Below are 24,086 nucleotides of genomic sequence, written 5' to 3'. Positions count from 1 at the left end.
CAAAAATTGATGAGATGCATAGTAAAGTGAAGGTTGCCTTGGAATGTTTATATATATCTTATGAGTAATCTTTTGATAGTTCTTCTAATAAATAAAATTTTAGTGGTTCAAGTGTGAGTAATAATAGCAATGCTTACACCATTGCTCTCAGCAGCGTAGTTGGCTCGGGCTCTCTCTCCCTCACGAAGCGGAGAAGTTCAAATACGAGAGACGTTATTAGGGATTCTTACCTATAGTACTGTGGTTGTGGGTCCTGCAGTCGCTCCCCTAGGGTTTGCTCGCCGGCTGTCAGCTTTCTGCACGCTTATCTTAAAGCTGAAAGTGAAGATGTTCTTAATCTTGACATTTTGATATGGTAGAAAAGTACTGGGTCAAATTATAAAATCTTATCTTTAATGGTTCGAAATATTTTGTCTATTCATGTGATTACCGTTGTTTCCGAGTCGACTTTTAGTACGTTGGGACGTGTACTTGACAGCTTTTGAAGTTCTTTGACTCTTAGAGTAGTGGAAGGTTTGATTTGCACTCAAGATTGGTTGAGAGCTATCGTGTGCCAATCAATGTTGAAGAATGTATCGAGAATGCAAAAAAGTTTGAAGCGGGTAAATCGTATGTATTTCATTCTATCTTGTAATTCATTCACATGACTATTTATTAAGTGAATGCTTTATTTAATAACTTTTTTCATTTTTAGATTTGGATTGTCTTACTGAAGACATTATCATTGGAAAATAGATTTAATTTTGTGGAAACTTCGATTTTGATAAGTAAAATAGATTGACCTTGGAACCGGATAAAAAAAACATGGTGGTTCGGATATAAAGTCTCATGCAAACAGGATTGGGTACATAGTCCAAAAATGGGGAACTGGTTATAACAGAGTCGGATACAGGGTCTAGGTCTCACACGGCCCACTAAGCCCTTAGGCTCGTGTCCCCCTTACGGCCCATTGGGCTCGTTACCTAGCCCACTTTCAATAATCCAAGCCCATACCGGTCCGTTTATAATTCTAAGATAAAAAAATCTAAGGCATCACATGCCCCTCGTTTGACCTTTGCTGGTCGCACTCACGTGAAGAAGATGAATAGTTACAAGGAAGGGCACAACCAAAACTAAAAAAATTGGCAAGAATAGTTTTAGAAGGAAGAAAAACATTTTAATCTTAATTTCAACATTTCACAAACGCTATTTCGAAAGATTGGGTGGGAATAGTATCAGGCTTTCGGTATTTTCAAGACTAGCATTTGGTTGAAAAGCTATTTAAAAAAAAAATACTTACAAAACGCTCCAACATCTCCTGTCTAAAGAGATTTTAGAGGCCGAAAAGCACCTCGAGAAAGCAGAACTAAACGTGCCCTCAGTATCGGAGGTGGGCCTGAAAACCGATCGCGCCTTCTTGGGCCGGCCTCTGCTTCGGGGAATCGAACTCCGCATCAATCAACAACAGCAAGGCCATCGCTTCCCCCCAGCTTGAAGAGAAAGGACTCGGGTCGCCTCGACTGTTGCCAGTCCACTCTCTCCCGCACGAACAAACAAACATCCACAGATCTGCCCCAACCCAAATCTCCCTCTCTCCGACCGCCTCGCAATCGAAGAAGAAGAAGAAGAAGAAGGAGAAGAGATGATAGGGATAGCGAAGGGGAGGAGTCGTACGAGCTGCTGAAGCTGCTGAAGCAGGACTCCCGCCCCTCCACGACCTCCTCTCCGACTTCCTCTCCTCCTTCCCTCCCTCCCTCCGCTTCCCTCTCTGCACCTCCCTCTTCCTCCTCCTCGAGGTATTCTTCATCACCCCCGATTCACCTGTTCCGTCCCTAGGGTTTTTGCCCTGTTGCTGGCTCGGCAACTCTGGTGTGCCGTTCCGCGTCGTGGAATAGGGATAGGATGATGGCTTGCGTTCCCAAATGGACAGATCGCTCGCTTCTTCGATCTTCGTTCTTCTTTTTGGTGTGGTTTCTGTGTGATTTAGTGTGGAGTACGCGAAGGCGTTCGATTCGGTTCTCGGCTGGCTTATGCTGCTTATCTTCGTCTCGATTAGGCGCTCCGACCGGCGTGGAGTATATAGCTACCTTCTATGCCGTCCTAAGAAAAGTCGAGATATACCTGGGCAAGACGATTTTCCCTTTTTTCTTGGCTTTTTAATGGTTTTATCCTTGTCCAGCCATATGGATGCTGCTGTTCCGTGTAAAATGGGAATGGATGCAGCTTAGCAGCCGCACAACAGTTCGCCAAGTTTAAAACAGTGTCGTGATGGAAAATTGGACTCTCATGTCTCTTTCTTTAGGAGAAGCAGGACCATATTCCTTATGTGAAACTAGCCATATTCCTTATGTGAAACTAGTGCTTGTAATTGATTTAGAAAATCTGCAAATTCCCTTCTTTCTTCGTCTCCTCTGGGGAATCCCTTTTCCTGCTTGATTAGTTGAAATTGCAAAACTGATCGTTATATTGAGGTGCTTTTTAAGTTGAAGTGTTTTCCCCCTAGATTGGTGATAAATTTGCCTTCCATAAGGAAAAATGCATTGAATTGCTCGAAAGAGGGGAAAAGCAGCAACCGGACCTTTTGTATGGGCAGCAGCAATCTGATGTCTTTGATTGACTGTGCCGAAATATTTAGGCTTATGCATTTGGGGTAGCATGGTTTTAGTTGTTGACTGTAGATAATCGCCAAACTCTGTGTCTGTGCTCTCAAGAGCACCGCATTTGGGGTAGCATGGCTGTTAACTTCGGTCTATTAGTAATTGCAAAAGTGGTACTTTTTGAGTTCTTACTGCTCTTATGTTTCTTTTTACTTACCTACTGATATCATGCCTAGCAGGACAAGATTATGCTCTCTCCTACCGAACGTTTGGTAGCTTTCTCTATTCTGCATCAGACATATGCCTCGCACCCTCCTTCTGCAAATCCATTTATACGATTTATTGTAATTGTAAGTGCTGCATCCTATTTTTACTCTGACGCTTCTTGGAAATTGCAGTATCTTTTTTATTCTTCCGCTTCCTATTTTGCACTCTGATGCTTGTAGGAAATTCTAGGATTATGTCATTTTATTATCGAGTCAAGAATCCTATGATATATTTAACTAGGTGACACTGTGGTCGTGGATTGACAATTCGGTTATGCAAAGATGCCGTGCCAGTACATTAATTTCTGGTAAACTTGAAGTAAAGACTTGTTAAATAAGCAATCTACAATGCCTTGGACCTGGGGATGGGATGGGATGGGAGAGAAGTGTTTCCTATGGAAGCTGGTGGCCCATTGCCTTTGCCCAGGGGGGAAGCTGAATTTTGAATTTTGTAATGTGTGGTTTGGGCATCTGCTGTTATAGTAAGTAATGCGGGTTTGAACATGTCAATATTCGAAGATAGTTTAATAGTAGGATGATAACAACAGCCTTGTAGATATGTACTTTTATGAAACTGTTCAACTATAGTGTTTGAAATAGAATGTCATATTGAACTATCCATACTTGTGTATTCAAGTGCTGGTGGTACGGCCTTGGAAAGATTATGTAGGTTTATATCTCTTTCTATAGTGGTTTTACCATTGATGCTTGATCGGTTCCCATGTCCCATTTGGACCTTGATTATGATACTATATGAAGATTCTGTGTAATGAAGTCCTGCAATCTCTTGTGTATTATCATGCACAGGCCGCATGTGATGATAGTGCCGAAAAATTCGAGAGGGCATTTATCGTCCAGTTGTTGGAATCAAGTTCTGGCAGTGCCAAAGAGGTGAAAATATCTGTTCAACTTTTTTTTTTTTTTATGGTGAAATCCGTTCAACTTTTCAAACTATGAATAAGACAAAAAAAAATAAAAATTGCAGTTTATCCTTACTATCTGTTGGACGTAGGTTGTGTAATTTAGTGCAATCGTCATTAGTCATGCTGATCTATTGTTCCGTTGCTGATTCTGTGAATCTGTGGCCAGGAGGGACATCTGTTATACGATGTAGGTCTTTGGTTGTTTATATTCGTCCCATGGATAAGGTCCTTAGACATTTTGCGCAACAACTCTTGACAGTTTAGGAAATATTTGTTAGGTTTGCGCATCTATAATATTCCTGAAATACCTTCTTAAAAAATTAGTTTTTTCCCCCTATTTTGCATTGTATTAAGTTGGACTATCTCATTGAAGTTTCGCTTTCAGGGAAAACCTATTTCTGTAGCAATTTCTTACATGTATTTGTTTTATCAGAGGGCAATTGACTCATACTGTGCTATGCCCACTAATATTTTAGTCCCTTCATCTTTCATGCTATGTATGAATTTGTGTTGATCGATACATTCATGCATTTGTATGAATATCTGACGGCAATGTCTCTGTTGCAGTTTTTTAAACAGTCAACTTCAGATTATGTGAAAGGTTTTGATCCCTCGACGCATGTAAGTTGTTTTCTTGCTTTTCATGTATCTTCTTAGTTGAGACATTGATGAATAAATCTGGTTAATCACCGGCTAATTTTTTGCCTCCCCCTATCAATTTTTTAGATTTGCGATGGAATTTTCTGCACCCACTGACAGATTGTGCATTCTCTTTCCTATTAATTGTCAGACTTTCCCAGCACTTGATCAGTTGCAGCAGCAGTATTGTGATGGTGCTCGTTCCGAATCATATAACTGCCTATTCAAGGATACGAAAGTGAAAAATGTGATGCCAGACCCGGATGTTCCATCTGGATGCAACAAAAATTCACCAGAGTATGTCCCATTTTTGTGAAGAATTTGTTCAGCATCTTTTGTTATCTTTAGAAGTTTTAGGTCACAGTTCTTGCACTGAGAATTGATCGGATTTCTTTTTGGGAGGACTTTGTTTGCTAGCCTTTGTCTAACGGTTTGAGCTCATGACCTAGGTTTGATGTGCTACCTGGAACCAAACCAAAGCTTGGGTCTGGAGATAGAGATGAAACAATTGCCGGGTTGCTATCTGATATATCACTAGAAGGATTGGGTCCTCAGTGGATTAGACCTCGGCCTCCTAGGCTTCCAATACAGGATGGGGAGGTAAGACGTAGAGGATATGCTATTATTAAATGGAGGACTTTTCATTTATCTGTCAATGCATTTCCAGCTAGTATGGCTAATACCTGACAACAATCGCGAGCTTCTTTGGGATTATGGGATGTGTGCCGATACTAGCAGAGGGGCAGCACTTAGGGATTTGATTGCAAAAGCTGCAAAAGGAGCACTTGTGCCTGCACAGCACGAGGTACTTGTTTATCTTTTCAATACTGTAACAAACAAATACTGAGAGACTGCATCTTTCCTGCATGGTGGTTATTGACTAGTTTGTATTTACTACTTAGCATGCTGATTTTGCCAGACTGGAAGAAACTCTTTGCCTTGCGGTTTTGTCGTGGGTTGGGTACCGGAATTTTCTATGCCTGTATCTTAGCAAATGAGTGTGGTTCACCAATTCCCAATTTTGAGGGATGAAATTGAGGGGGTCTCAAGATTCTGGAAAATTGGTTGAATGTCCACCTTCCGAAAAAATATATGATTATTTGAAGTGGGATATTTCAAAGTCGCAAGTAACCTTGGACTTTATTACTTTCCACCTTGTGAATGAATGCTCCTCGGCATTTCTTTCCCGTAGATTGTTAACCGAGGATTTTGGTGGGGAAGCTGCTTTTTAATGGCCCATTTAACATTTGGGAAGACAATGCTGTAAATGGATCAATTTGTCTTCAAGATTCATATAATTACTTTTTTAGTGATATCTCCAGTTTTGTGGCTGTTTGAGGGTTTGCTCAGTATGCAGTTACACTTATACCTGAATTGCCCTTTGAATCTGTGCTTCTTGTATAATTGATGATCTAAGGCTTATCTTCTAAATGGCCAGAAAGTGATGGCGGAGTTGGCTAGTGACCAAGCTTGTATATCACTGTGGACTGACACCAATGAAGCTACCAGTATGTGATTTTGTGTGGTTTTGTTTCTTGGCATTAGTATAAGCAAAAACTTGGATTTTTACTATCTGGTTTTGTTATCAGGATCTGGTGGAAAATAACCCTCTGATTGCTGTCGAGGTTCTCACCAAGTTGATAAATTCTCCTGAAATTGCAGAGTATGTTTAAGCATCTATGCTCTCTGTTCTATTACTTTTGCCTGTGAATACTTACGGATGTTCCAATTGTCATGCTTAATATGGTTATGATGTTCAGGTACTTTACAGTACTTGTCACAATGGAAATGAGTCTACACTCCATGGAAGTTGTAAACAGACTTACCCAAGCTGTGAAACTGCCATCTGAATTTTTAAGATTGTATATAAGTAACTGTATAGCATCCTGCGAGAGTATAAAGGTACATTGTTGGCCTCACTTCACCTTCTCCTCCCCCCTCTCTATTGAGCTAGTTATTGTTAATGCTGAACTTGCACTTGTGCAAACACGTCTGTGGATCCCCTGATGAATGTGTGATAATTGAAGCTATGCATTTCGAGTGGAGTGTGTTAAATAAACTACTTGAATGAACTTTTGGGCAGTGATTTTGGACTCTGGTCAGTGATGGTGAGAACATGATTTTATCAATCATGGGAGGGTGCATTTGATCGGTAGACCTAGATTAGTTGGTTTGGCTTACTAAACAATCGAGAATTGTTATCCTTGCTGGATGGTTGTGTTGTCATCATCAACTTGGAAGGGAATTGTTTGTGATACTAGATAGAGTGGTTCAGTTTTACAGATGAAGCAATGCCATTTTTCCAAACCACTTTATTTATTTATTTATGATATTCAACATAGTAGTACACGAGTAGGGGTATTGGTGTATGATAGATGGTGCTGACACTAGATAGAGTGGCTCCATTTACACATGAAGCAATGCCAATTGTCCAAATTGCTAGTTCTTTCAATGATATACGGTATAGTAGTACACTGGTAGTGGTACTGTTGTCTGATAGTGTTGATTAAGCTGGTGGAAGCACAGGTGAAGTGGAGGTCCAATGGTCTACCTCCGATGTTAGTATGTGCCCACAAAGCTCGTTGTCTTGTCTCTTTCTTTGCAAATGCCGATAGCTAGATAGCAGTTGATTTTTAACTACTGTCTTCATAGCTCATCTCATCTCATCTTTTTGGCAGGACAAATACATGCAGAATAGACTCGTTAGACTTGTATGTGTTTTCTTGCAGAGTTTGATACGGAACAATCACATTGATGGTACGTGTTCGCATTTACTCATGTTTTTCGTGCATTGGATTGTCCTTTATTTCTATTATTGTTTGGCCTTCGAAGGTGGAGTCCTGTGTGTTCTGCGTGCCTCTGCAGAATTTGATCTCTGCCGAAGATTGTGGACTCTGTTTTCTTTTCTACAATGAATCAAAATCCACGTGATGGAACGAAATCTGCATGCTGTTTGTTTTGAGTATATGCCTTCCAGCTATAGCGAAATGGATAAAGAGAATATTCAGTGTCATGTAGGACGATATTGGTGGGATGATCTGTTTCTTACACGATTTGTTTTTCTGCCTTCTTCTGTATGTTAATGATTTTGGGCAGTCAAGGAGATCCTGATTGAAGTCCAAGCCTTCTGCATAAACTTTTCACGGATAAGGGAAGCAGCTGGGCTATTTAGGCTTCTCAAAACGATGGAAGCACAAGCACAAGCACAAGCACAAAATTCTTAGTTTCTTCCGAAAGTTGCTTGTTGTAGATAATGATGGTTTCATTGCGAGATTTGTAGGAATAGTTGCGTCTCTCTCTCTCTCTCTCTCTCTCTCTCTAGTTGTAATAGAAAAGAGGAACATTTTGAGGTTCTGTGGCACCATCTGATTGGTTCAGCCAAACAAGCCATTCTTGCACTTTGATTGATCACAAACGACGGAGTCATCAATGTTAGTAGAATCACACAAGCTAATATTGTTATTGGCCTTGCCGGTGGCGATTTCGGGGTCATGGAAGTATTCTATCGTGTCGAATTAAAGAGCATATTGTTATATATAAGGTAGATCCGATTATGTGCAAAGACGCCTACGATCACTCCATTAACCAGGTAATTCAAGCTGACAGAAATACATCAACTGGGCGAACCAAATCGCTTTCTGTTTCATCTCCTTCACCGTTATTGGCACATCATTCTGCGGGCACCTCGAGCACTTTCACTTCTTCGTTTCTCAGTATTATGTTTAGTTGAGTGGATTCGACATATTCTTAGTCTTGGTGCACCATGTCGATATGTGGTTTAAGTCGTGCCACCGTTCATGGCATGCTTACTAATCCTAGTAGAGATGACTACCCACAACATCATTCTAGCCAATGGAGTAGCGGGGGGCTCGTGTGGAAGGAGATGTCGAATTACGCACGCAACCTTATTCGTGCCAGTTCTAATAAAGGCTTGTAAACTTCACACATCATCACAATTCGATTCCAATTTCCCTCCGTCTCTCCATTATTATAAACGCCTTCTCCATCCGCTCGTCGTATCATGTAATTCCACGTCATCACGATTCGGTTCCAATTTCCTCCCGTCTCTCCATTAATATAAACGCCCTCTCCATTTCCGCTCGCTGTCCCGTAATTCCACATCATCACGATTGGGTTCCAACTTCCCTCCCTGTCTCCATTATAAACGCCCTCGCCATCCGCTGGCCGTACAATAAAATTCCAAATCTCTCCCTCTCTCTCTCTCTCTGCCTCTTCGATATGGATGCGCAAAAGATGGCTCCATTACTTGTGGGGTTGCTTTGCATTCTGGTACTGACGACAATGCCTTTGGGGGCGGAGGACACGGCACGACGCTACAGGTGGGTAGCGAAGTACGAGCTCACGCCACCAGGGGGCTCCCGGAAGCTGTACGTCACCATAAACGGACGAACTCCCGGCCCGACCATATCGGCTTATCAAGGAGACCTGCTCGTCATCGAGGTCACCAACGGGTTGGGGAAGGAGGACCTCACGATCCAGATCGACGGAGTGAGACCGGTAAGTAACGAAGACATCAAGAAGCATGTATCGTGAAGGTGTTCAGTCCATGTGGGGACGATGACTGATGATGTTGGGGTTGGGTTTTTGCAGATTGGTGGGGCTTCGACGCACCCCATTCGGCCTGGCGAGACTTTTGCCTAGCGGTTCTTCGTCGATCGGGTGAGTCCCGTTACAAGGATCCACTTGACACTTATTTATGACTTATTTACTTAATATTATTATATCATATATTAACTTATTTAACATCCATATGGGTCAAAAAATGGATTTATGAGGCATTTTAACAGGTCTAATTGGGAGAAAGCAACTTTCACGATCCATTTATCCTTGGCGTCGGCTTCAATTTTCATGAGGGTCCCCAAAACATGAACTCGACCATCGCCTCCACTATGACCATCACCTCAACTAACCCCAATTCCATCATCCCTTGATGTTGTCCCGGCTATGTTTTACATTTTTGGTTCCACTTCTTTGTTAGAATAGAAGTAGATTTCGATTGCTTAGATAATTGAGTGATCTGGGGCTTGAATAAGTAAAAATTAGTTAACATGAGTAATAGTGCGCACTGCAAATTTTTTTTTTTTAAAATAAAAAAAGAAGAGAGAGAGGGTAAAAACTACTAGACACATCCTTAACATAGTCATGCGCTGTCTAATCTCTCATAATAAAGTAAAAGAAATGCACATGGTAGATAACTTATGCAATACTCATGGAGAAATTAGAAAAAATTACAAAAAAAAGAAAATCATAAACCTATTATATTACTTGATCTGCCATAGTTCAAGCCTTTGTTCTCAGCCATACTAACATTTATGTTATTCACTCTTCTCACATAATTAAATTGGAGCAAAGAGATGCGGGTAGGAAAACTAGCAAACACTACACTGTTAAGAGAATGCCCAGCTTCCTTCATTTCCATTTTTTCAGTTCTTTCAAGAATTTCCATTGATATACATGCCTTGCCAGATAGTCAAGAACCTTGTAAATTCAAGAAAAAGAAGATAGCAATGCTTCCTGACATCGGTTACTTCTTTATTCACCAACCATATCCATTAACCCTTCCACCCACAACTATTATTAAGGTACTATCTCGGATATGGGGGTTATTTCAAGCGTAGTGTTTTTTTAGGGTGATTTGGGGGTTGATTAGAGATTAAGAAATTAATGAAGGCGTATTTGGAAAAGCACATTGAGTGCATCCTCAAGAAAGATGTTCAAGTTACTTCTGTTGATCTATTCCATCCCTGTTGTGCAGCAATAACTTTATGATCATCAAAAGGTGACTAGTGGCTTCATAGCTTATCATTCTAAGTCTAATGACTACGTTATAGGCTTTTGTATAATCAGTTAATCATATGTCCTTTCCTCATGGCATGATTTAATATCATACTATTAGGTACATCAGAGATGCTTATTTTTCTGGTACATTTTGAAGTTTGTAAATTAAAAAATTCCCCGTGTGTATCTGCTATTTTTCATTTTAACTAGCATTTGGAGCATCTGTTCAGTCATTGAAAAATTTCATTTGTATTTTATTGCGTGTAGACAATAATTCCGTTCACTTTTCCACAGGTACGCTATCTCTAGGACAACTACGCATATTTTGCACGTGACGTAGATAGTGGGACGGTTGGAGTGATTGACCATTTTGAATCTCGTCCTATAATTGATGCTTTGAGTGGGAAAAACTGAAATCTCACCTACATATCACATACCCAATATTAGGGATGTGCAACCTGATCGGATTTACCCGGAACCCAGATCGAACCATCCGAAAAACAGGGCTGCGAAGCGGTTCCTGATAGAACCGGTTCCAGTTTTTTAGAACCGGTTGGAACCGGTCCGGTTCCGGGTTTCCAGTGAAGACTCACCCGTGAACCGGTTTTTAGATATAGTTTAAAAAGAAAAAAGGCGCCCCCAAGCCTACTGACCCCTCTCTCTCTCTCTCTCTCAATCGCAGCCTGCGATTCGCAGGAACCCTCTATACGCAGCAACCCTAGATCCAGCGCACCCTCGCCAATCGCTACCATCGTCGTTACTTAGCCGGTTCGCCTCTTGTTGGTGCGCCGCAGGAACGCAACCCAACTCGTTGTCGCCTCTCGTCTTCTTGTCGCTAGGCCCAGACTCGCCACCATCGCCTCTCTTTCGCAGCTCGCCCACTCCGACACAGCTATTCCAGAGCGAGGTGAGTCCGAAATTGAATTTTTTTGGCAAACCCTTTCTCCCTTTGCTTTTTTGGGAGGGACGGAGGTTCGGTTCCGAAGGATTGGCTGATCTAGGCTTTGCGGTTGTATGTTACTGAGCTAAAATATACAATCGTTCTGTTGAGAGAGAAGAGGGAGAGAGAGACTGGTGAGAGACCCAATGAGCAACATTTTACGAGGCCTCAGAAACCATAAGTGTTAAAGCTTAGAGACAAAACAAAGAGGATGAGAATTTAGGGATACGGTTGTGGTTGTATCTCTATCATGTGGAATAACCCAAAGAAATATATGACGACGAGGATCCTGTGGGTGCTCAAATTCTCATACGACACTCTTGTAAAATCTGGGAAATATGCTTTTTTTTGGACCTTTAGTGGTGGGTCTGTGTTTTTGGGAAGTACCTGGGGATAGTTTATTATTGAACCAAATGTTTGTGTAGCTCAGTGAGAGAGAGAGAGAGTCAAGGAAACTACACTTTGTATTTTAGCTATGTGTGCATATTGAAGCCATGCAAGTTCCACGTGCAAACTCTTCATGCTTAACCTATCTCCTCCATTCGACCAAAAAGAAAACCTATCTCCTCCATCACGCAAGCGCAGGGTTGATGATGATATATAAATCACAGACATTATCTAATCACCATACGTATCTTTATATACAGTTTTTGGAGTAGGTATGTTAGGAATATCCTGAGAAAGCAACTTTGATGAACTTCAGTTGATTCCTTACGGTTCATGTTTATCATCAATTTTTCCAAAGCTGGTGTGAAGATTCTTATGATTTCCTCGCAGGTCTCGGTTGCGCTTATCTGGGGCTGGTTTGCTGAAGTTGGTAGGTTCGATTCAAGGTCTCTGGACAGCTTGCACCCTTGAAGAATTAAAAACTTGGTCTGATCTTCCATAATTTTGTTGGACTCTGGGATTGTCTTGCTCTATTGGTCAGCACAAATAGAGCATTTGGACATTATTACAACTACATGCTCTAGAGGACATATAAACTAATGGGGTGTGGATTTCCATGTTGTTGATTATGCGGTTGCAGAACTACATTATTTGGTGCTTAATGTTTCAATACAAATTAGGAGAATTATGTTGTTTTCTCGCATATTAATGTAAAATTCGAAGCCGTATAGGATATCAGGCGGTTGTAAAATAGGTTTAAGTGGAAACAGGGTTGACCCTCGAATCGGACCAAACATGGTGGTTACAAAATAGGGTCTAGTGCAAACAAGGTCTGGTATAGGATCCATGTTTGGAACCTACCCATCGTGGACCCGATTACCCCTAGATAACACGGCTTCAAATCTTTAGCTCACAATTGTTGCCAATTGTTAAACTCCATTATTCAATGGCTTCTTCATTGAAACTCGAAAAGATTCACGACGTCTTCTTAAGTTTCAGAGGGGCAGAAATACGTCACAACTTCGTCGGCCATCTCTACCAAGCTTTAAACCAGAATGGAATACGCACTTTCCGGGATAGCGAAGAACTGAAAAAGGGTGACCAGATATCGCCGATGCTGATGGAGGCCATTGAAGAATCGTACATCGCAGTAATCGTTTTCTCTCAGGACTACGCTTCCTCAGAGTGGTGCTTGGAAGAGGTGGCGAAGATTATGGAGTGCAAGGAGCAAAGGAACCTCACCGTTCTGCCAGTGTTTTATAAAGTGGAACCAAGAGAAGTGAGAAAGGGAAGAATGAGTTATCAAAGAGCTTTGGATAAGCACAAGTCCAAGTTTGGCGAGGATTCGGAGAAAGTGAAGCGATGGGAGAAAGCTCTTTTCAACGCCGGTAGCTTGTCCGGTTGGCCTTTGAATGACGGGTAAGTAGAGTGGAGTCCATATTTTGTGTAAGAAACTAATCTTTACAAGTAAGTATAAATATTGTTTTCACAAAAATAAATAAATTAGTTAATCAACGCACACGTGATTAGAACTTTGTGAGTATATGCGTATATGTATAGATGCTTCATCTTATAAATCCTAAAAATTCTTAAGTTGCTTAAGTTAAAGTTAGTAATTTCGTACATGAGTTGGTAAATCTAAGATATAGTTAAAAGGATTAACAGAAATATGGCAAAATATAAGATAAGTTGATAATTAAAAGAAAAATAAACTTGGCGAGTAATTCAAATGAAAATTGATTCTCAAAATTTGTTGATAATTTAATGGTAGAAAAATATGTAAGTCACTCTAATTAATATTGGCAATTTTTAGAATGATTTTGTGAGTAACTCAAATGAGAGTTGGTTATCCAATATAAAAGTTGGGAAATTAAAAGAACAAATAGCATTGGTAATTATTAAAAGTTGGTAACTCAAACTAGTAGGTATTTTGTTAATATGACAAAAGTTGGTAAGTAGCTCTAATTTATGGTGGTAATTCCATATAAAAGTTATTAGATTGAAGGCCGTAAGTAATGAAAATCAAATTTGGTACGTTAGTAATTGGGTATCTGCTAATTATAAAAGAATTTGGTGATTTCATAAATTTAGTCTTTTTCCACTGACAATATTTTTGGCACTGAAGAACTTATTGAAATTCACCGGCACGGAAACAAAACATCTATTTTTGAGCAGGGAACAATATTATTCTGCTTTTGGCTGTTGCTAAGTCCCGTTTCATTTGGAAGGTCTATGGCTCTTTCTTTTGGATCCTTGTTGCCCTCCTCAAAGTATAACAAAAGCTCTAAACGTTTCATTCGTGGGCTATTTGAGTTGTTTGCATTTCGTTTGGGTCAATTGAGTTAGACATATTTTCAATTTTGGCAACCTAGTGTTAAACTCGTTACTCACACATGGCTAACCATGAAATAGACTCGACCAAAAAAAAGGAAAAATCATAGAATGGACACGTGGCTCTTTCCAGTAATAGAAATAAGACATTTGGACTTTATCAGCTAAAAAATTTACAAACTCAGTTGAAAAAGATAAAACATTAAAATTTAATCAACCAATGGACAAAATGTTTAAGTAGTGTTATTGCACTTACCCCGTTTCTTCTTCAGAAGGAATAAAGCAGTTAGCAACGCTTGATACAGGATAATTAGTCTATACAGACCGTGTAAGGGAATGACATCGTGCTTAAGGGTTTTTTAATAATTTTCGGATCGTAATCTTAATTGCCGTTCAAAGTTCGTCCTAAACAGCTCCTTTTGCTTAATAGTAAAAAAAAAAGAAGTGAATCAAGAACATGAATCACTTATGTAGATAGATACATGAATCGGTTGACTAAAAGTTGAAGCCTGAGCTTGTTGTCTTGGAGTTCTAATTCAACTAAGTGGGGAATATATATTGTTTTGGCTGTAATTATCTAAAAATGTGACACACTACTTTGTTATTGTTGGCCGGTGATTGCTCGTAATTGCTTATTCAAATTGCTAAAACGATGCTATAACTTCTTTTTCCGTTTTTATCAGAGATGAGTCGAAGCTTATACAAGAAATTGTGAAACGGATCTCCCGTCATCTTGACCGAATGCCTTTGCATGTTGCTAAGCACCCGGTTGGGATAGAATCTCAAGTGGTTATGCTAAAATCAATGTTAAACCTTGAATCTAATGATATTGTTGTGATGGTGGGATTATGGGGACAAGGAGGTATAGGGAAGACAACCTTGGCGAAAGCCCTATACAATTCTACTTTTAGACAATTTGAGGGTTCATGTTTTCTGGCAAATGTTCGAGACACATCAAAAGGTTGCAAGGATCTAGTTACTTTGCAAGAAATATTATTAAAAGATACATTATTACTGCAGCAAAGATTGGAAGTGTCCAATGTTGATCAAGGTATTAATATAATACAACACAGACTTGGTCGCAAGAAAGTTCTCCTGATCCTTGATGATGTGGATGACCTGCGCCAGTTAAATGCTTTAGCAGGAGAAGGCAAGTGGTTTGGTAATGGGAGTAGGATCATTATTACTACAAGAGACAAACATGTGCTGACTCGTCAGGGGATATATCGAGATCATGTGTATGAAGTTGAAGCACTAGATGACAGTCAAGCTTGTGAGCTGCTTAGTAAGCATGCTTCTCAGACGCACCAAATCAGAAAAGATCTAGTAAATGGGGCTCTGAATTATGCTAATGGTCTTCCTCTAGCACTTGAGGTGTTGGGTTCCTTAGTATGTGGTGAAACAGATGATGTATGGGAAAGTACACTAATGAAACTTTCTAGGAGTCCTAACAAAAACATTAATAACGTGCTCAAAATTAGTTACGAGGGACTGGATGAAAATGAGAAAGAAATCTTTCTCCACATTGCCTGCTTCTTTAGGGGTTGCACAAGAGAGTATATAAAGAAAGTTCTCGAAAGTTGCGATCTTGAGACAACTGTGGGATTTCAAATTCTTGTTAAAAGGTCCTTGATAAGAGTTGAGTCGGACATCCTAGAAATGCATGACTTAATTCAATTGATGGGTGAGGATATTGTGAACCAAGAATGTCGCGATGATCCTGGAAGACGGAGCAGACTATGGTTGTATGATGATGTTGAGGAGGTTCTGTCCAATGACAAGGTAAGAATTACGATTACGATCAAAGTTGTGCTCATTTTCTTTGACTTTAATTACTAATAATATGTATGACCTAAATAATCTTGTATATGCAGGAAGATTGTGCTGTAAAAGCCATAGTGTTGAGGCTACCTAAGTGGAAAAAGATGCGTATCCATCGTGATGCTTTTACAAAAATGAGGAGGTTGAGATTGCTCATCTTGCGCAATCTACAGGATTCTTTCCAAGGTCCTTTATGTCTTCCTAAGGAGCTTAGATGGTTTGAATGGCCTGGATGTGCTCATCAGATTATAGAATTTTCCCCTGGTTCGAAGAAATTAGTGGGAATTGATATGAGCAATTCCAGTTTTGGAGTAGTGCTTGAACAATTTAAGGTGAGCATTTACCTACATAGACCTCTTCACTGTCTACTTCATTTGTATGTGTATATGTGTATTACATGTGCTAGAACATGAAGTGAAGTGGCGTTCCCTAGTTTTTGAAGCCACTTCTCTTTTTTTCCCCTTTCAAAATGACCTAAATTACTTGAGTAGGAAATATGTTTACGTGCAGCAAAATTGCATTTAAAAATTAAGTGAAACAACTTTATTAGAAACTAATACACAATACAAAGAAATTTTATAAACATATGCCGAAGAAAAAGAATTTTCAAGGTTTGAATGCATTATGCTGTAAAACAAGGCATTCTTAAATGCTTAAATCAGTTTGTGAAGAGCAGCATTTCTAAGTAGACGAAATTAAATATATATTAGAAACTTTGCCCGTAATGCGTGTGCGTTTAGAAATAATTTGATATACAAGATCCACACAGTATACCGCTAGTTTCTTAATTGAAAGTCAAAGCTAGGTTTTGAGTTAAATATATGAACTTTTTTTCTTCAAAATGTTTTAAAATGTTCGTTTCATTGTCTTTAAATGGCTTAAAAAAGGTTTCTTAATTTTTGGGAAAAATTCATTGTGATAGAATATATATTTTAGACATAAAGCTATTATATATAGTCTGAACCAGAACAGAGAATGTTCACTTCGGTGCTTGCCACGTGACATTCACTTTACTTCTACAATTGGCACACGGCATAACATGTGGCTTAAATTTGTTAGTGGCCTGCCTTCACATGGTTGCCGCATGGCGCTTCATTTTATTTTTCTGATTGCCACATGGCATGAATCATGGCATACTTTCACCACGTGGCCCACTTCTAACCAATATCCATTAGCTTTTTTATTTGTCATTTCTAAATTCATTCTCTTACCACATGTATGTATAGATTTATAATTTTTAGTAAAGTTTCTAAGTGTTTACTTATTTCTCAATACAACGCGCAATTCTCAGCAAATGAGTTCATGGTAACTTTGACTGAGATGTTTGTTCCGCCACATTTGCAGGACTTCCGACAATTGAAGTACATTAATTTCAGTTATTGCGAGTCCCTAATTCGTATCCCTGACCTCTCATGTACTCCACATCTCGAGGAATTGGTTCTCTCTTCTTGTAAAAACATGGTAGAAGCCCATGAGTCAATTGGCTATCTTGAGAAGTTATGGAAGTTGCGTTTAGATGGGTGCTCTCAACTTGGTGTTTTTCCACATGTGCTCAAGACAAAAAGAATCCAGCGTCTTAATCTTACAGACTGTAAAAATTTGGAAAGGTTCCCTCATATTCCACATAAACTTGAAAGCCTGACACTTCTTTCGTTAAGAGGGACTGCTATTAAAGAACTTCCATCATCAATAGAAAATCTTGTTTCTTTGAAGATATTGATCTTATCTGATTGCAAGGATCTAATAAGTCTTCCGTCTAGTATATACAAGTTACATAACATTGAAGAGTTGGAACTTTCGGATTGCACGTCCTTTATTAGGTTTCCAAAGTATGATGATTCTGCTGATCCATCTATGAAGGTCGTACTTCCAAGTTTAAAATTTTTAGACCTTGCTGGAAGTGGTCTGACTGAATTGGAGTTTCTTGAGAATCATTCCTGTTGTCCCAAATTGAGTAATTTAAGTCTGACGAAGACCAAAATAACTAGCGTTCCAACATCCATCTTTGAGCACAAACATTTCGAAGTCTTGTATCTACCATCCCATATTTCACGCCCGGATCGCTATAAGATTCCCAATTCCTATTCCTTTCTTTCTGACGGTATAAGTTTTGTCGAGATGATTTTTAAATACCCGTATCGCGCAGTAAGACTCTCTCTCTCTCTCTCTCTCTCTCATTATTGTGCAGTGTATGCTGGATTCAGTGCGTGCTTGTATATTGCAACAGCAGAAACCGATAGATAGGAAGCTTAAGAAAAGCAAATAAATCTGTAGTGGTTCTACACGTGCATGCATATGATGGAGGTGGCTTCCGTTCTTTTAAGAGTCATTTCTATCACATGAGACTTGTATATTATTATAAGCAAGGATCAATGTATCTCCACTCATTTATAGAGCTCTAGTTAGAAGTGAAATTCGTTAGGATTACTTACTAAACTCAAAATTGAATTCTTCTATTCGGGTACTTTCTAACTGTTTATCTTATAACAGGTTTACGATGTTAGTTTTCCTGAAGCAAAGTTTCCAGAGTGGGTCCTCCCTATTGAAAATGGTTTTGTATCGTTTAGGGCTTCTAGGGACTTGTGTAACAAGTTTCTTGGATTCGTTATCTGTGCTGTTCATAGTACTGATGAACAGGATCATGGGTCACAATCATACCACATAGAATCAAAAGTTAATGGCCAAATGCTGTGGAAGCATGAATGGACTCCCGTTAAAAATCACACCTCGTTTCTATTATTCATAAGACGTAGGTGGAATACTGTCAATTTTGGTCAAATTTATGGGAGTCATGAACAATTTAGTTTTAAAGTATCAGGTGGAGTCCCAAAAAAGTGTGGATTCCGAATAATGTGCGAGCCACTGGAGGAAGATTTAAAAGTTAAGCTTGAAGATCTAATGGATCCAGCTTTACTCTTCGAGTATGGTCATGAATCGACATATTCGAAAGCCATGGGTCCACTTATGCATGGAACGATCAAAGCAGATATACAGAACGACTTGCAAGATTGTCCAGCAACGCTACTTTCAGCATCACGACAGCTCGTCTCCATCTGACAGCACCGAGCTCTGATGGATGTAAGATCGTCACCTACCAACGACGGAGGCGACGAAGAGAAGAAGTTTGTCTCCTGAAACAGAGTCCCTAGTGAACCGACGGCGACGGAGACTGAGAGCAGAGGCGATGGACTAGCATCGCCGACCGAGGCCATGGAAACTGATGACTTGAAGGATGTGTAGCTGAGGTTCTGGGCTTCATGCAGCTCGCTGAAGATCAGGTAACGCCTGGCACATCCCAATTGTATTAAGTTGATGTAATACTTGACCTGGACTTTGAATTCGATTCCTTGGTTCTACAATTGTGCGGGAACTTTGAACAATGTGTTGTTGAATTTGTTCGAGAGGCGTTGAATTAGTGTTTCTTCGTAAGTTTTGTCTGTGGATGCTTAGTAGTGAATTCATCACTAATCGATGTTAGACGCTGCAAAATCAGCAACAAATCCGTAGAAGGTAGCTTTTCTTTCTTTCTTTGAGTAGGTGGCAATTTATTGAAAGAAGTAGGTGAAGTCGAGAGAGGGGGATTTGGGTGCTTTTGAGGTGCCTAGCAGATGTGGATCTGGAGTATGTACATATCATAAAGATCGTGCAGCGTGTGATAGTTTTTTCAGGACAATTGAATTGCGAGAAATTTTGATAATTGGGATAGGACTCTGTCGCCATGTTTTACGAGGCGCTTGAAGAGGCGAAACCATAGAGGAATGAATAAGATGCAGCGACAGTCTTTTGCCACTTGATAATTTTGGCAACTATGGAGAAGTGAAAACCAAATTGACATGGAGCGTGAGAGTAATATGAACATCGGTTGTGCCCATGGATGATGACTGGTTAGGCAGTGATATTGTTTCGCGCCATGGACTGTGGATATGAAAAAGAAAAAATCACAATAAACACGAGTTTACATAGGTTACTCAGTAGAATAGTCACAAAAGCACAAGAAGCTAATTTTCTATTCTGATTTCTGAGGCCTTGGCAGCAGTTTAGGGTTCTTTTTTATCCTTCCGTGCCACTGCGTTTATGAAGGAGAATGACCTAGAAGCCAAAACTCCTGGAAACTTTTGAAGGTCTTGAGTGAAACCTGATTAATGAAAGATGAGCTTCTGAGGTACCAAATATAGGACACGCTAAACTGAGCACCATGTAGTTTCTCATATTAATTGCTGTTTTTGCTTTAATGTTGTTAGAGCCGTATCGGTTCAACAGTTACTTGGGATTTTCATCTGTATTACAGCATGAGTATGTGGTGATAATCATTGCTTGGAAGTTTGTGAGGAGTATATGATACAGGACCTGCAGGATCTTGATCAAAAAATATATGAGACCTGCATTCGTTCCATGGGTAGCTACATATTGATATTAAAATATTTCTACTGCTGGCAAGTTAAGGCTGATTTCCTCTTGAATTGCATTGTATTAAGTTGAACTATCTCATTGAAGTTTCGCTTTTGGGGAAAACCTATTTCTGTAGCAATTTCTTACATGTATTTGTTTTATGGGAGGGCGATTGACTCACATACTGTGCTATGCCCACTAATATTTTAATCCCTTCATCTTTCGTGCTATGTATGAATTTGTGTTGATTGATACATTCACGCATCTGTATGAATATCTGACGGCAACGTCTCCGTTGCAGTTTTTTAAAGTCAATTTCAGATTATGTGAAAGGTTTTGTTCCCTCGATGCATGTAAGTTGTTTTCTTGCTTTTCATGTATCTTCTTAGTTGAGACATTGATGAATAAATCTGGTTAATCACCAGCTAACTTTTTGATCCCCTGATGAATGTGTGATAATTGAGGCTATGCATTTCTAGCGGAGCGTGTTAAATATATTACTTGAAAGAACTTTTGGGCAGTGATTTTGGACTCTGGTCAGTGATGGTGAGAACATGATTTTATCAATGGATCGGTAGACCTAGATTAGTCGGTTTGGCTTACTAAACAATCAAGAATTGTTATCCTTGCTGGATGGTTGTGTTGTCATCATCAACTTGGAAGGGAATTGTTTGTGATACTAGATAGAGTGGTTCAGTTTTACAGATGAAGCAATGCCATTTTTCCAAATCACTTTATTTATTTATTTATGATATACAACGTAGTAGTACACTAGTCGGGGTACTGGTGTATGATAGATGGTGTTGACACTAGATAGAGTGGCTCCATTTACACATGAAGCAATGTCATTCGTCCAAATTGCTAGTTCTTTCAATGATATACGGTGTAGTAGTATGCTGGTAGTGGTACTATTGTCTGATGGTGTTGATTAAGCTGGTGGAAGCACAGGTGAAGTGGAGGTCCAATGGTATACCTCCGATGTTTTGAAGCCTGTAATATATATTTTGTGGTTGGGTGATAAAAACTGTATACTTGGAACACGAAAGGATGTTAGTATGTGGCAACATGCAGGAGTAAGAAATTTTGGCGCAGTCAGCATTGCTAGTGCCCACAAAGCTCGTTGTCTTGTCTCTTTCAAGGTAAAATGCTGATAGCTAGATAGCAGTTGATTTTAACTACTGTCTTTATAGCTCATCTCATCTTTTGGCAGGACAAATACATGCAGAATAGACTCGTTAGACTTGTATGTGTTTTCTTGCAGAGTTTGATACGGAACAATCACATTGATGGTACTTGTTTGCATTTACTCATGTTTTTCGTGCGTTGGATTGTCCTTTATTTCTATTATTGTTTGGCCTTCGAAGGTGGAGTCCTGTGTGTTCTGCATGCCTCTGCAGAATTTGATCTCTGCAGAAGATTGTGGACTCTGTTTTTCTTTTTCTACAATGAATCAAAATTCATGTGATGGAACGAAATCTGCATGCTGTTTGTTTTGAGTATATGCCTTCCAGCTATAGCGAAATCGATAAAGAGAATATTCAGTGTCATGTAGGACGATATTGGTGGGATGATCTGTTTCTTACACGATTTGTTTTTCTGCCTCCTTCTGTATGTTAATGATTTTGGGCAGTCAAGGAGATCCTGATTGAAGTCCAAGCCTTCTGCATAAACTTTTCACGGATAAGGGAAGCAGCTGGGCTATTTAGGCTTCTCAAAACGATGGAAGCACAAGCACAAAATTCTTAGTTTCTTCCGAAAGTTGCATGTTGTAGATAATGATGGTTTCATTGCGAGATTTGTAGGAATAGTTGCATCTCTCTCTCTCTCTCTCTCTCTCTCTAGTTGTAATAGAAAAGAGGAACATTTTGAGGTTCTGTGGCACCATCTGATTGGTTCAGCCAAACAAGCCATTCTTGCACTTTGATTGATCACAAACGACGGAGTCATCAATGTTAGTAGAATCACACAAGCTAATATTGTTATTGGCCTTGCCGGTGGCAATTTCAGGGTCATGGAAGTATTCTATCATGTCAAATTAAAGAGCATATTGTTATATATAAGGTTGATCTGATTATGAGCAAAGACGCCTATGATCACTCCATTAACCAGGTAATTCAAGCTGACGGAAATACGTCAACCGGGCGAACCAAATCACTTTCGTTTCATCTCCTTCACCGTTATTGGCGCCATTCTGCGAGCACCTCAAGCACTCTCACTTCTTCGTTTCTCAGTATCATGTTGAGTTGAGTGGATACGACATATTCTAAGTCTTGGTGTACCATGTTGATGTGTGGTTTATGTCGTGCCACCGTTCACGGCATGCTTACTAATCCTAGTAGAGATGACTACTCACAACGTCATTCTAGCCAATGGAGTAGCGCGGGGCTCGTGTGGAAGGAGATGTCGAATTACGCAAGCAACCTTATTCGTGCCAGTTCTAGAAAGGGCTTGTAAACTTCACACATCATCACGATTCGATTCCAATTTCCCTCCGTCTCTCCATTATTATAAACGCCATCTCCATCCGCTCGTCGTATCATGTAATTCTACGTCATCACGATTCGTTCCAATCTCCTCCCGTCTCTCCATTAATATAAACGCCCTCTCCAGTCTGCATTTCCGCTTGCTGTCTGATGTAATTCCACATCATCACGATTGGGTTCCAACTTCCCTCCCTGTCTCCATTATAAACGCCCTCTCCATCTGCTGGCTGTCCAATAAAATTCCAAATCTCTCTCTCTCTCTCTCTCTCTGCCTCTTCGATATGGATGCAAAAGATGGCTCCATTACTTACAGGGTTGCTCTGCATTCTGGTACTGACGACCATGCCTTTGGGGGCGGAGGACACGGCATGACGCTACAGGTGGGTAGCGAAGTACGAGCTCACGCCGCCAGGGGGCTATCGGAAGCTGTCCGTCACCATAAACGGATGAACCCCGGGCCCGACCATATCGGCTTATCAAGGAGACCTACTCGTCATTGAGGTCACCAACGGGTTGGGGAAGGAGGACCTCGCGATCCAGATCGACGGAGTGAGACCAGTAAGTAACGAAGACATCAAAAAGCATGTATTGTGAAGGTGTTCAGTCCATGTGGGGACGATGACTGATGATGTTGGGGTTGGGTTTTTGCAGATTGGCGGGGCTTGGACGCACCCCATTCGGCCTGGCGAGACTTTTGCCTATCGGTTCTTCGTGGATCGGGTGAGTCCCATTACAAAGATGCATTTGACACTTTTTTATGACTTATTTACTTAATATTATTATACCATATATTAACTTATTTAACATCCATATGAGTAAAAAAAAAAATTGGATTTATGAGACATTTTAGCAGGTCTAATTGGGAGAAAGCAACTTTCATGATCCATTTATCCTTGGCGTCGGCTTCAATTTTCATGAGGGTCCCCAGAACATGAACTTCGCCATCGCCTCCACTATGACCATCACCTCAACTACCCCCAATTCCATCACCCCTTAATGTCCCGGCTATATTTTACATTTTTGGTTCCGCTTCTTTGTTAGAATAGAAGTAGATTTCGATTGCTTAGATAATTGAGTGGTTTGGGGCTTGAATAAGTAAAAATTAGTTAATATGAGTAATAGTGCACATTGCAATTTTTTTCAATAAAAAAAGAAAGAAAAAAAAAGAGAGAGGATAAAAACTATTGGACACATCCTTAACATAGTCATGCGTTGTCTAATCTCTTATAATAAAGTAAAGAAATGCACATGGTAGATAACTTATGCAATACTCACGGACAAATTAAAAAAATTATAAAAAAATAATAATCATAAACCTATTGTATTTCTTGGTCTGCTATAGTGCAAGCCTTTGGTCTCAGCCATACTAACATTTATATCATTCACTCCTCACATAACCAAATTGGAACAAAAAGGTGTGGGTAGGAAAACTAGCAAACCTGTTAAGAGAATGCCCAGCTCCCTTCATTTCCATTTCTTCAGCTCTTTGAAGAATTTCCATCGATATACATGCCATACTAGATAGTCAAGAA

General features: G+C 39.9%; 2 protein-coding genes across 2 annotated transcripts; both read left to right on the top strand.

Moving 5' to 3' along the window:
* The first annotated feature begins 1,503 nt into the window (after positions 1–1,503).
* Positions 1,504–22,091, top strand: LOC104418045 (CCR4-NOT transcription complex subunit 11-like). Its single transcript, XM_039301964.1, is given in 14 exon segments — positions 1,504–1,775; positions 2,816–2,926; positions 3,650–3,733; positions 4,333–4,386; positions 4,556–4,701; positions 4,854–5,004; positions 5,072–5,209; positions 5,843–5,868; positions 5,870–5,912; positions 5,994–6,067; positions 6,165–6,306; positions 7,083–7,161; positions 7,501–7,663; positions 21,853–22,091. Coding segments are annotated over 12 exon segments (1,167 nt in total). The 5' UTR covers positions 1,504–1,775; positions 2,816–2,824; the 3' UTR covers positions 7,629–7,663; positions 21,853–22,091.
* On the top strand, positions 10,865–18,739 carry LOC104417998 (disease resistance protein RUN1). Its single transcript, XM_039301840.1, has 6 exons — positions 10,865–11,110; positions 11,921–12,949; positions 14,545–15,643; positions 15,736–16,014; positions 17,027–17,827; positions 18,173–18,739. The coding sequence occupies exons 2-6, from the start codon at positions 12,477–12,479 to the stop codon at positions 18,737–18,739; spliced, it is 3,219 nt and encodes a 1,072-aa protein (XP_039157774.1). The 5' UTR covers positions 10,865–11,110; positions 11,921–12,476.
* Positions 22,092–24,086: the final 1,995 nt, after the last annotated feature.

Source organism: Eucalyptus grandis, chromosome 9 (genome assembly GCF_016545825.1).
Source record: "Eucalyptus grandis isolate ANBG69807.140 chromosome 9, ASM1654582v1, whole genome shotgun sequence".
NCBI classification, from domain to species: Eukaryota; Viridiplantae; Streptophyta; class Magnoliopsida; order Myrtales; family Myrtaceae; genus Eucalyptus; species Eucalyptus grandis.
The sequence above is the reverse complement of the archived record's forward strand: the minus strand, read 5'-3'. Positions and strand labels throughout refer to the sequence as shown.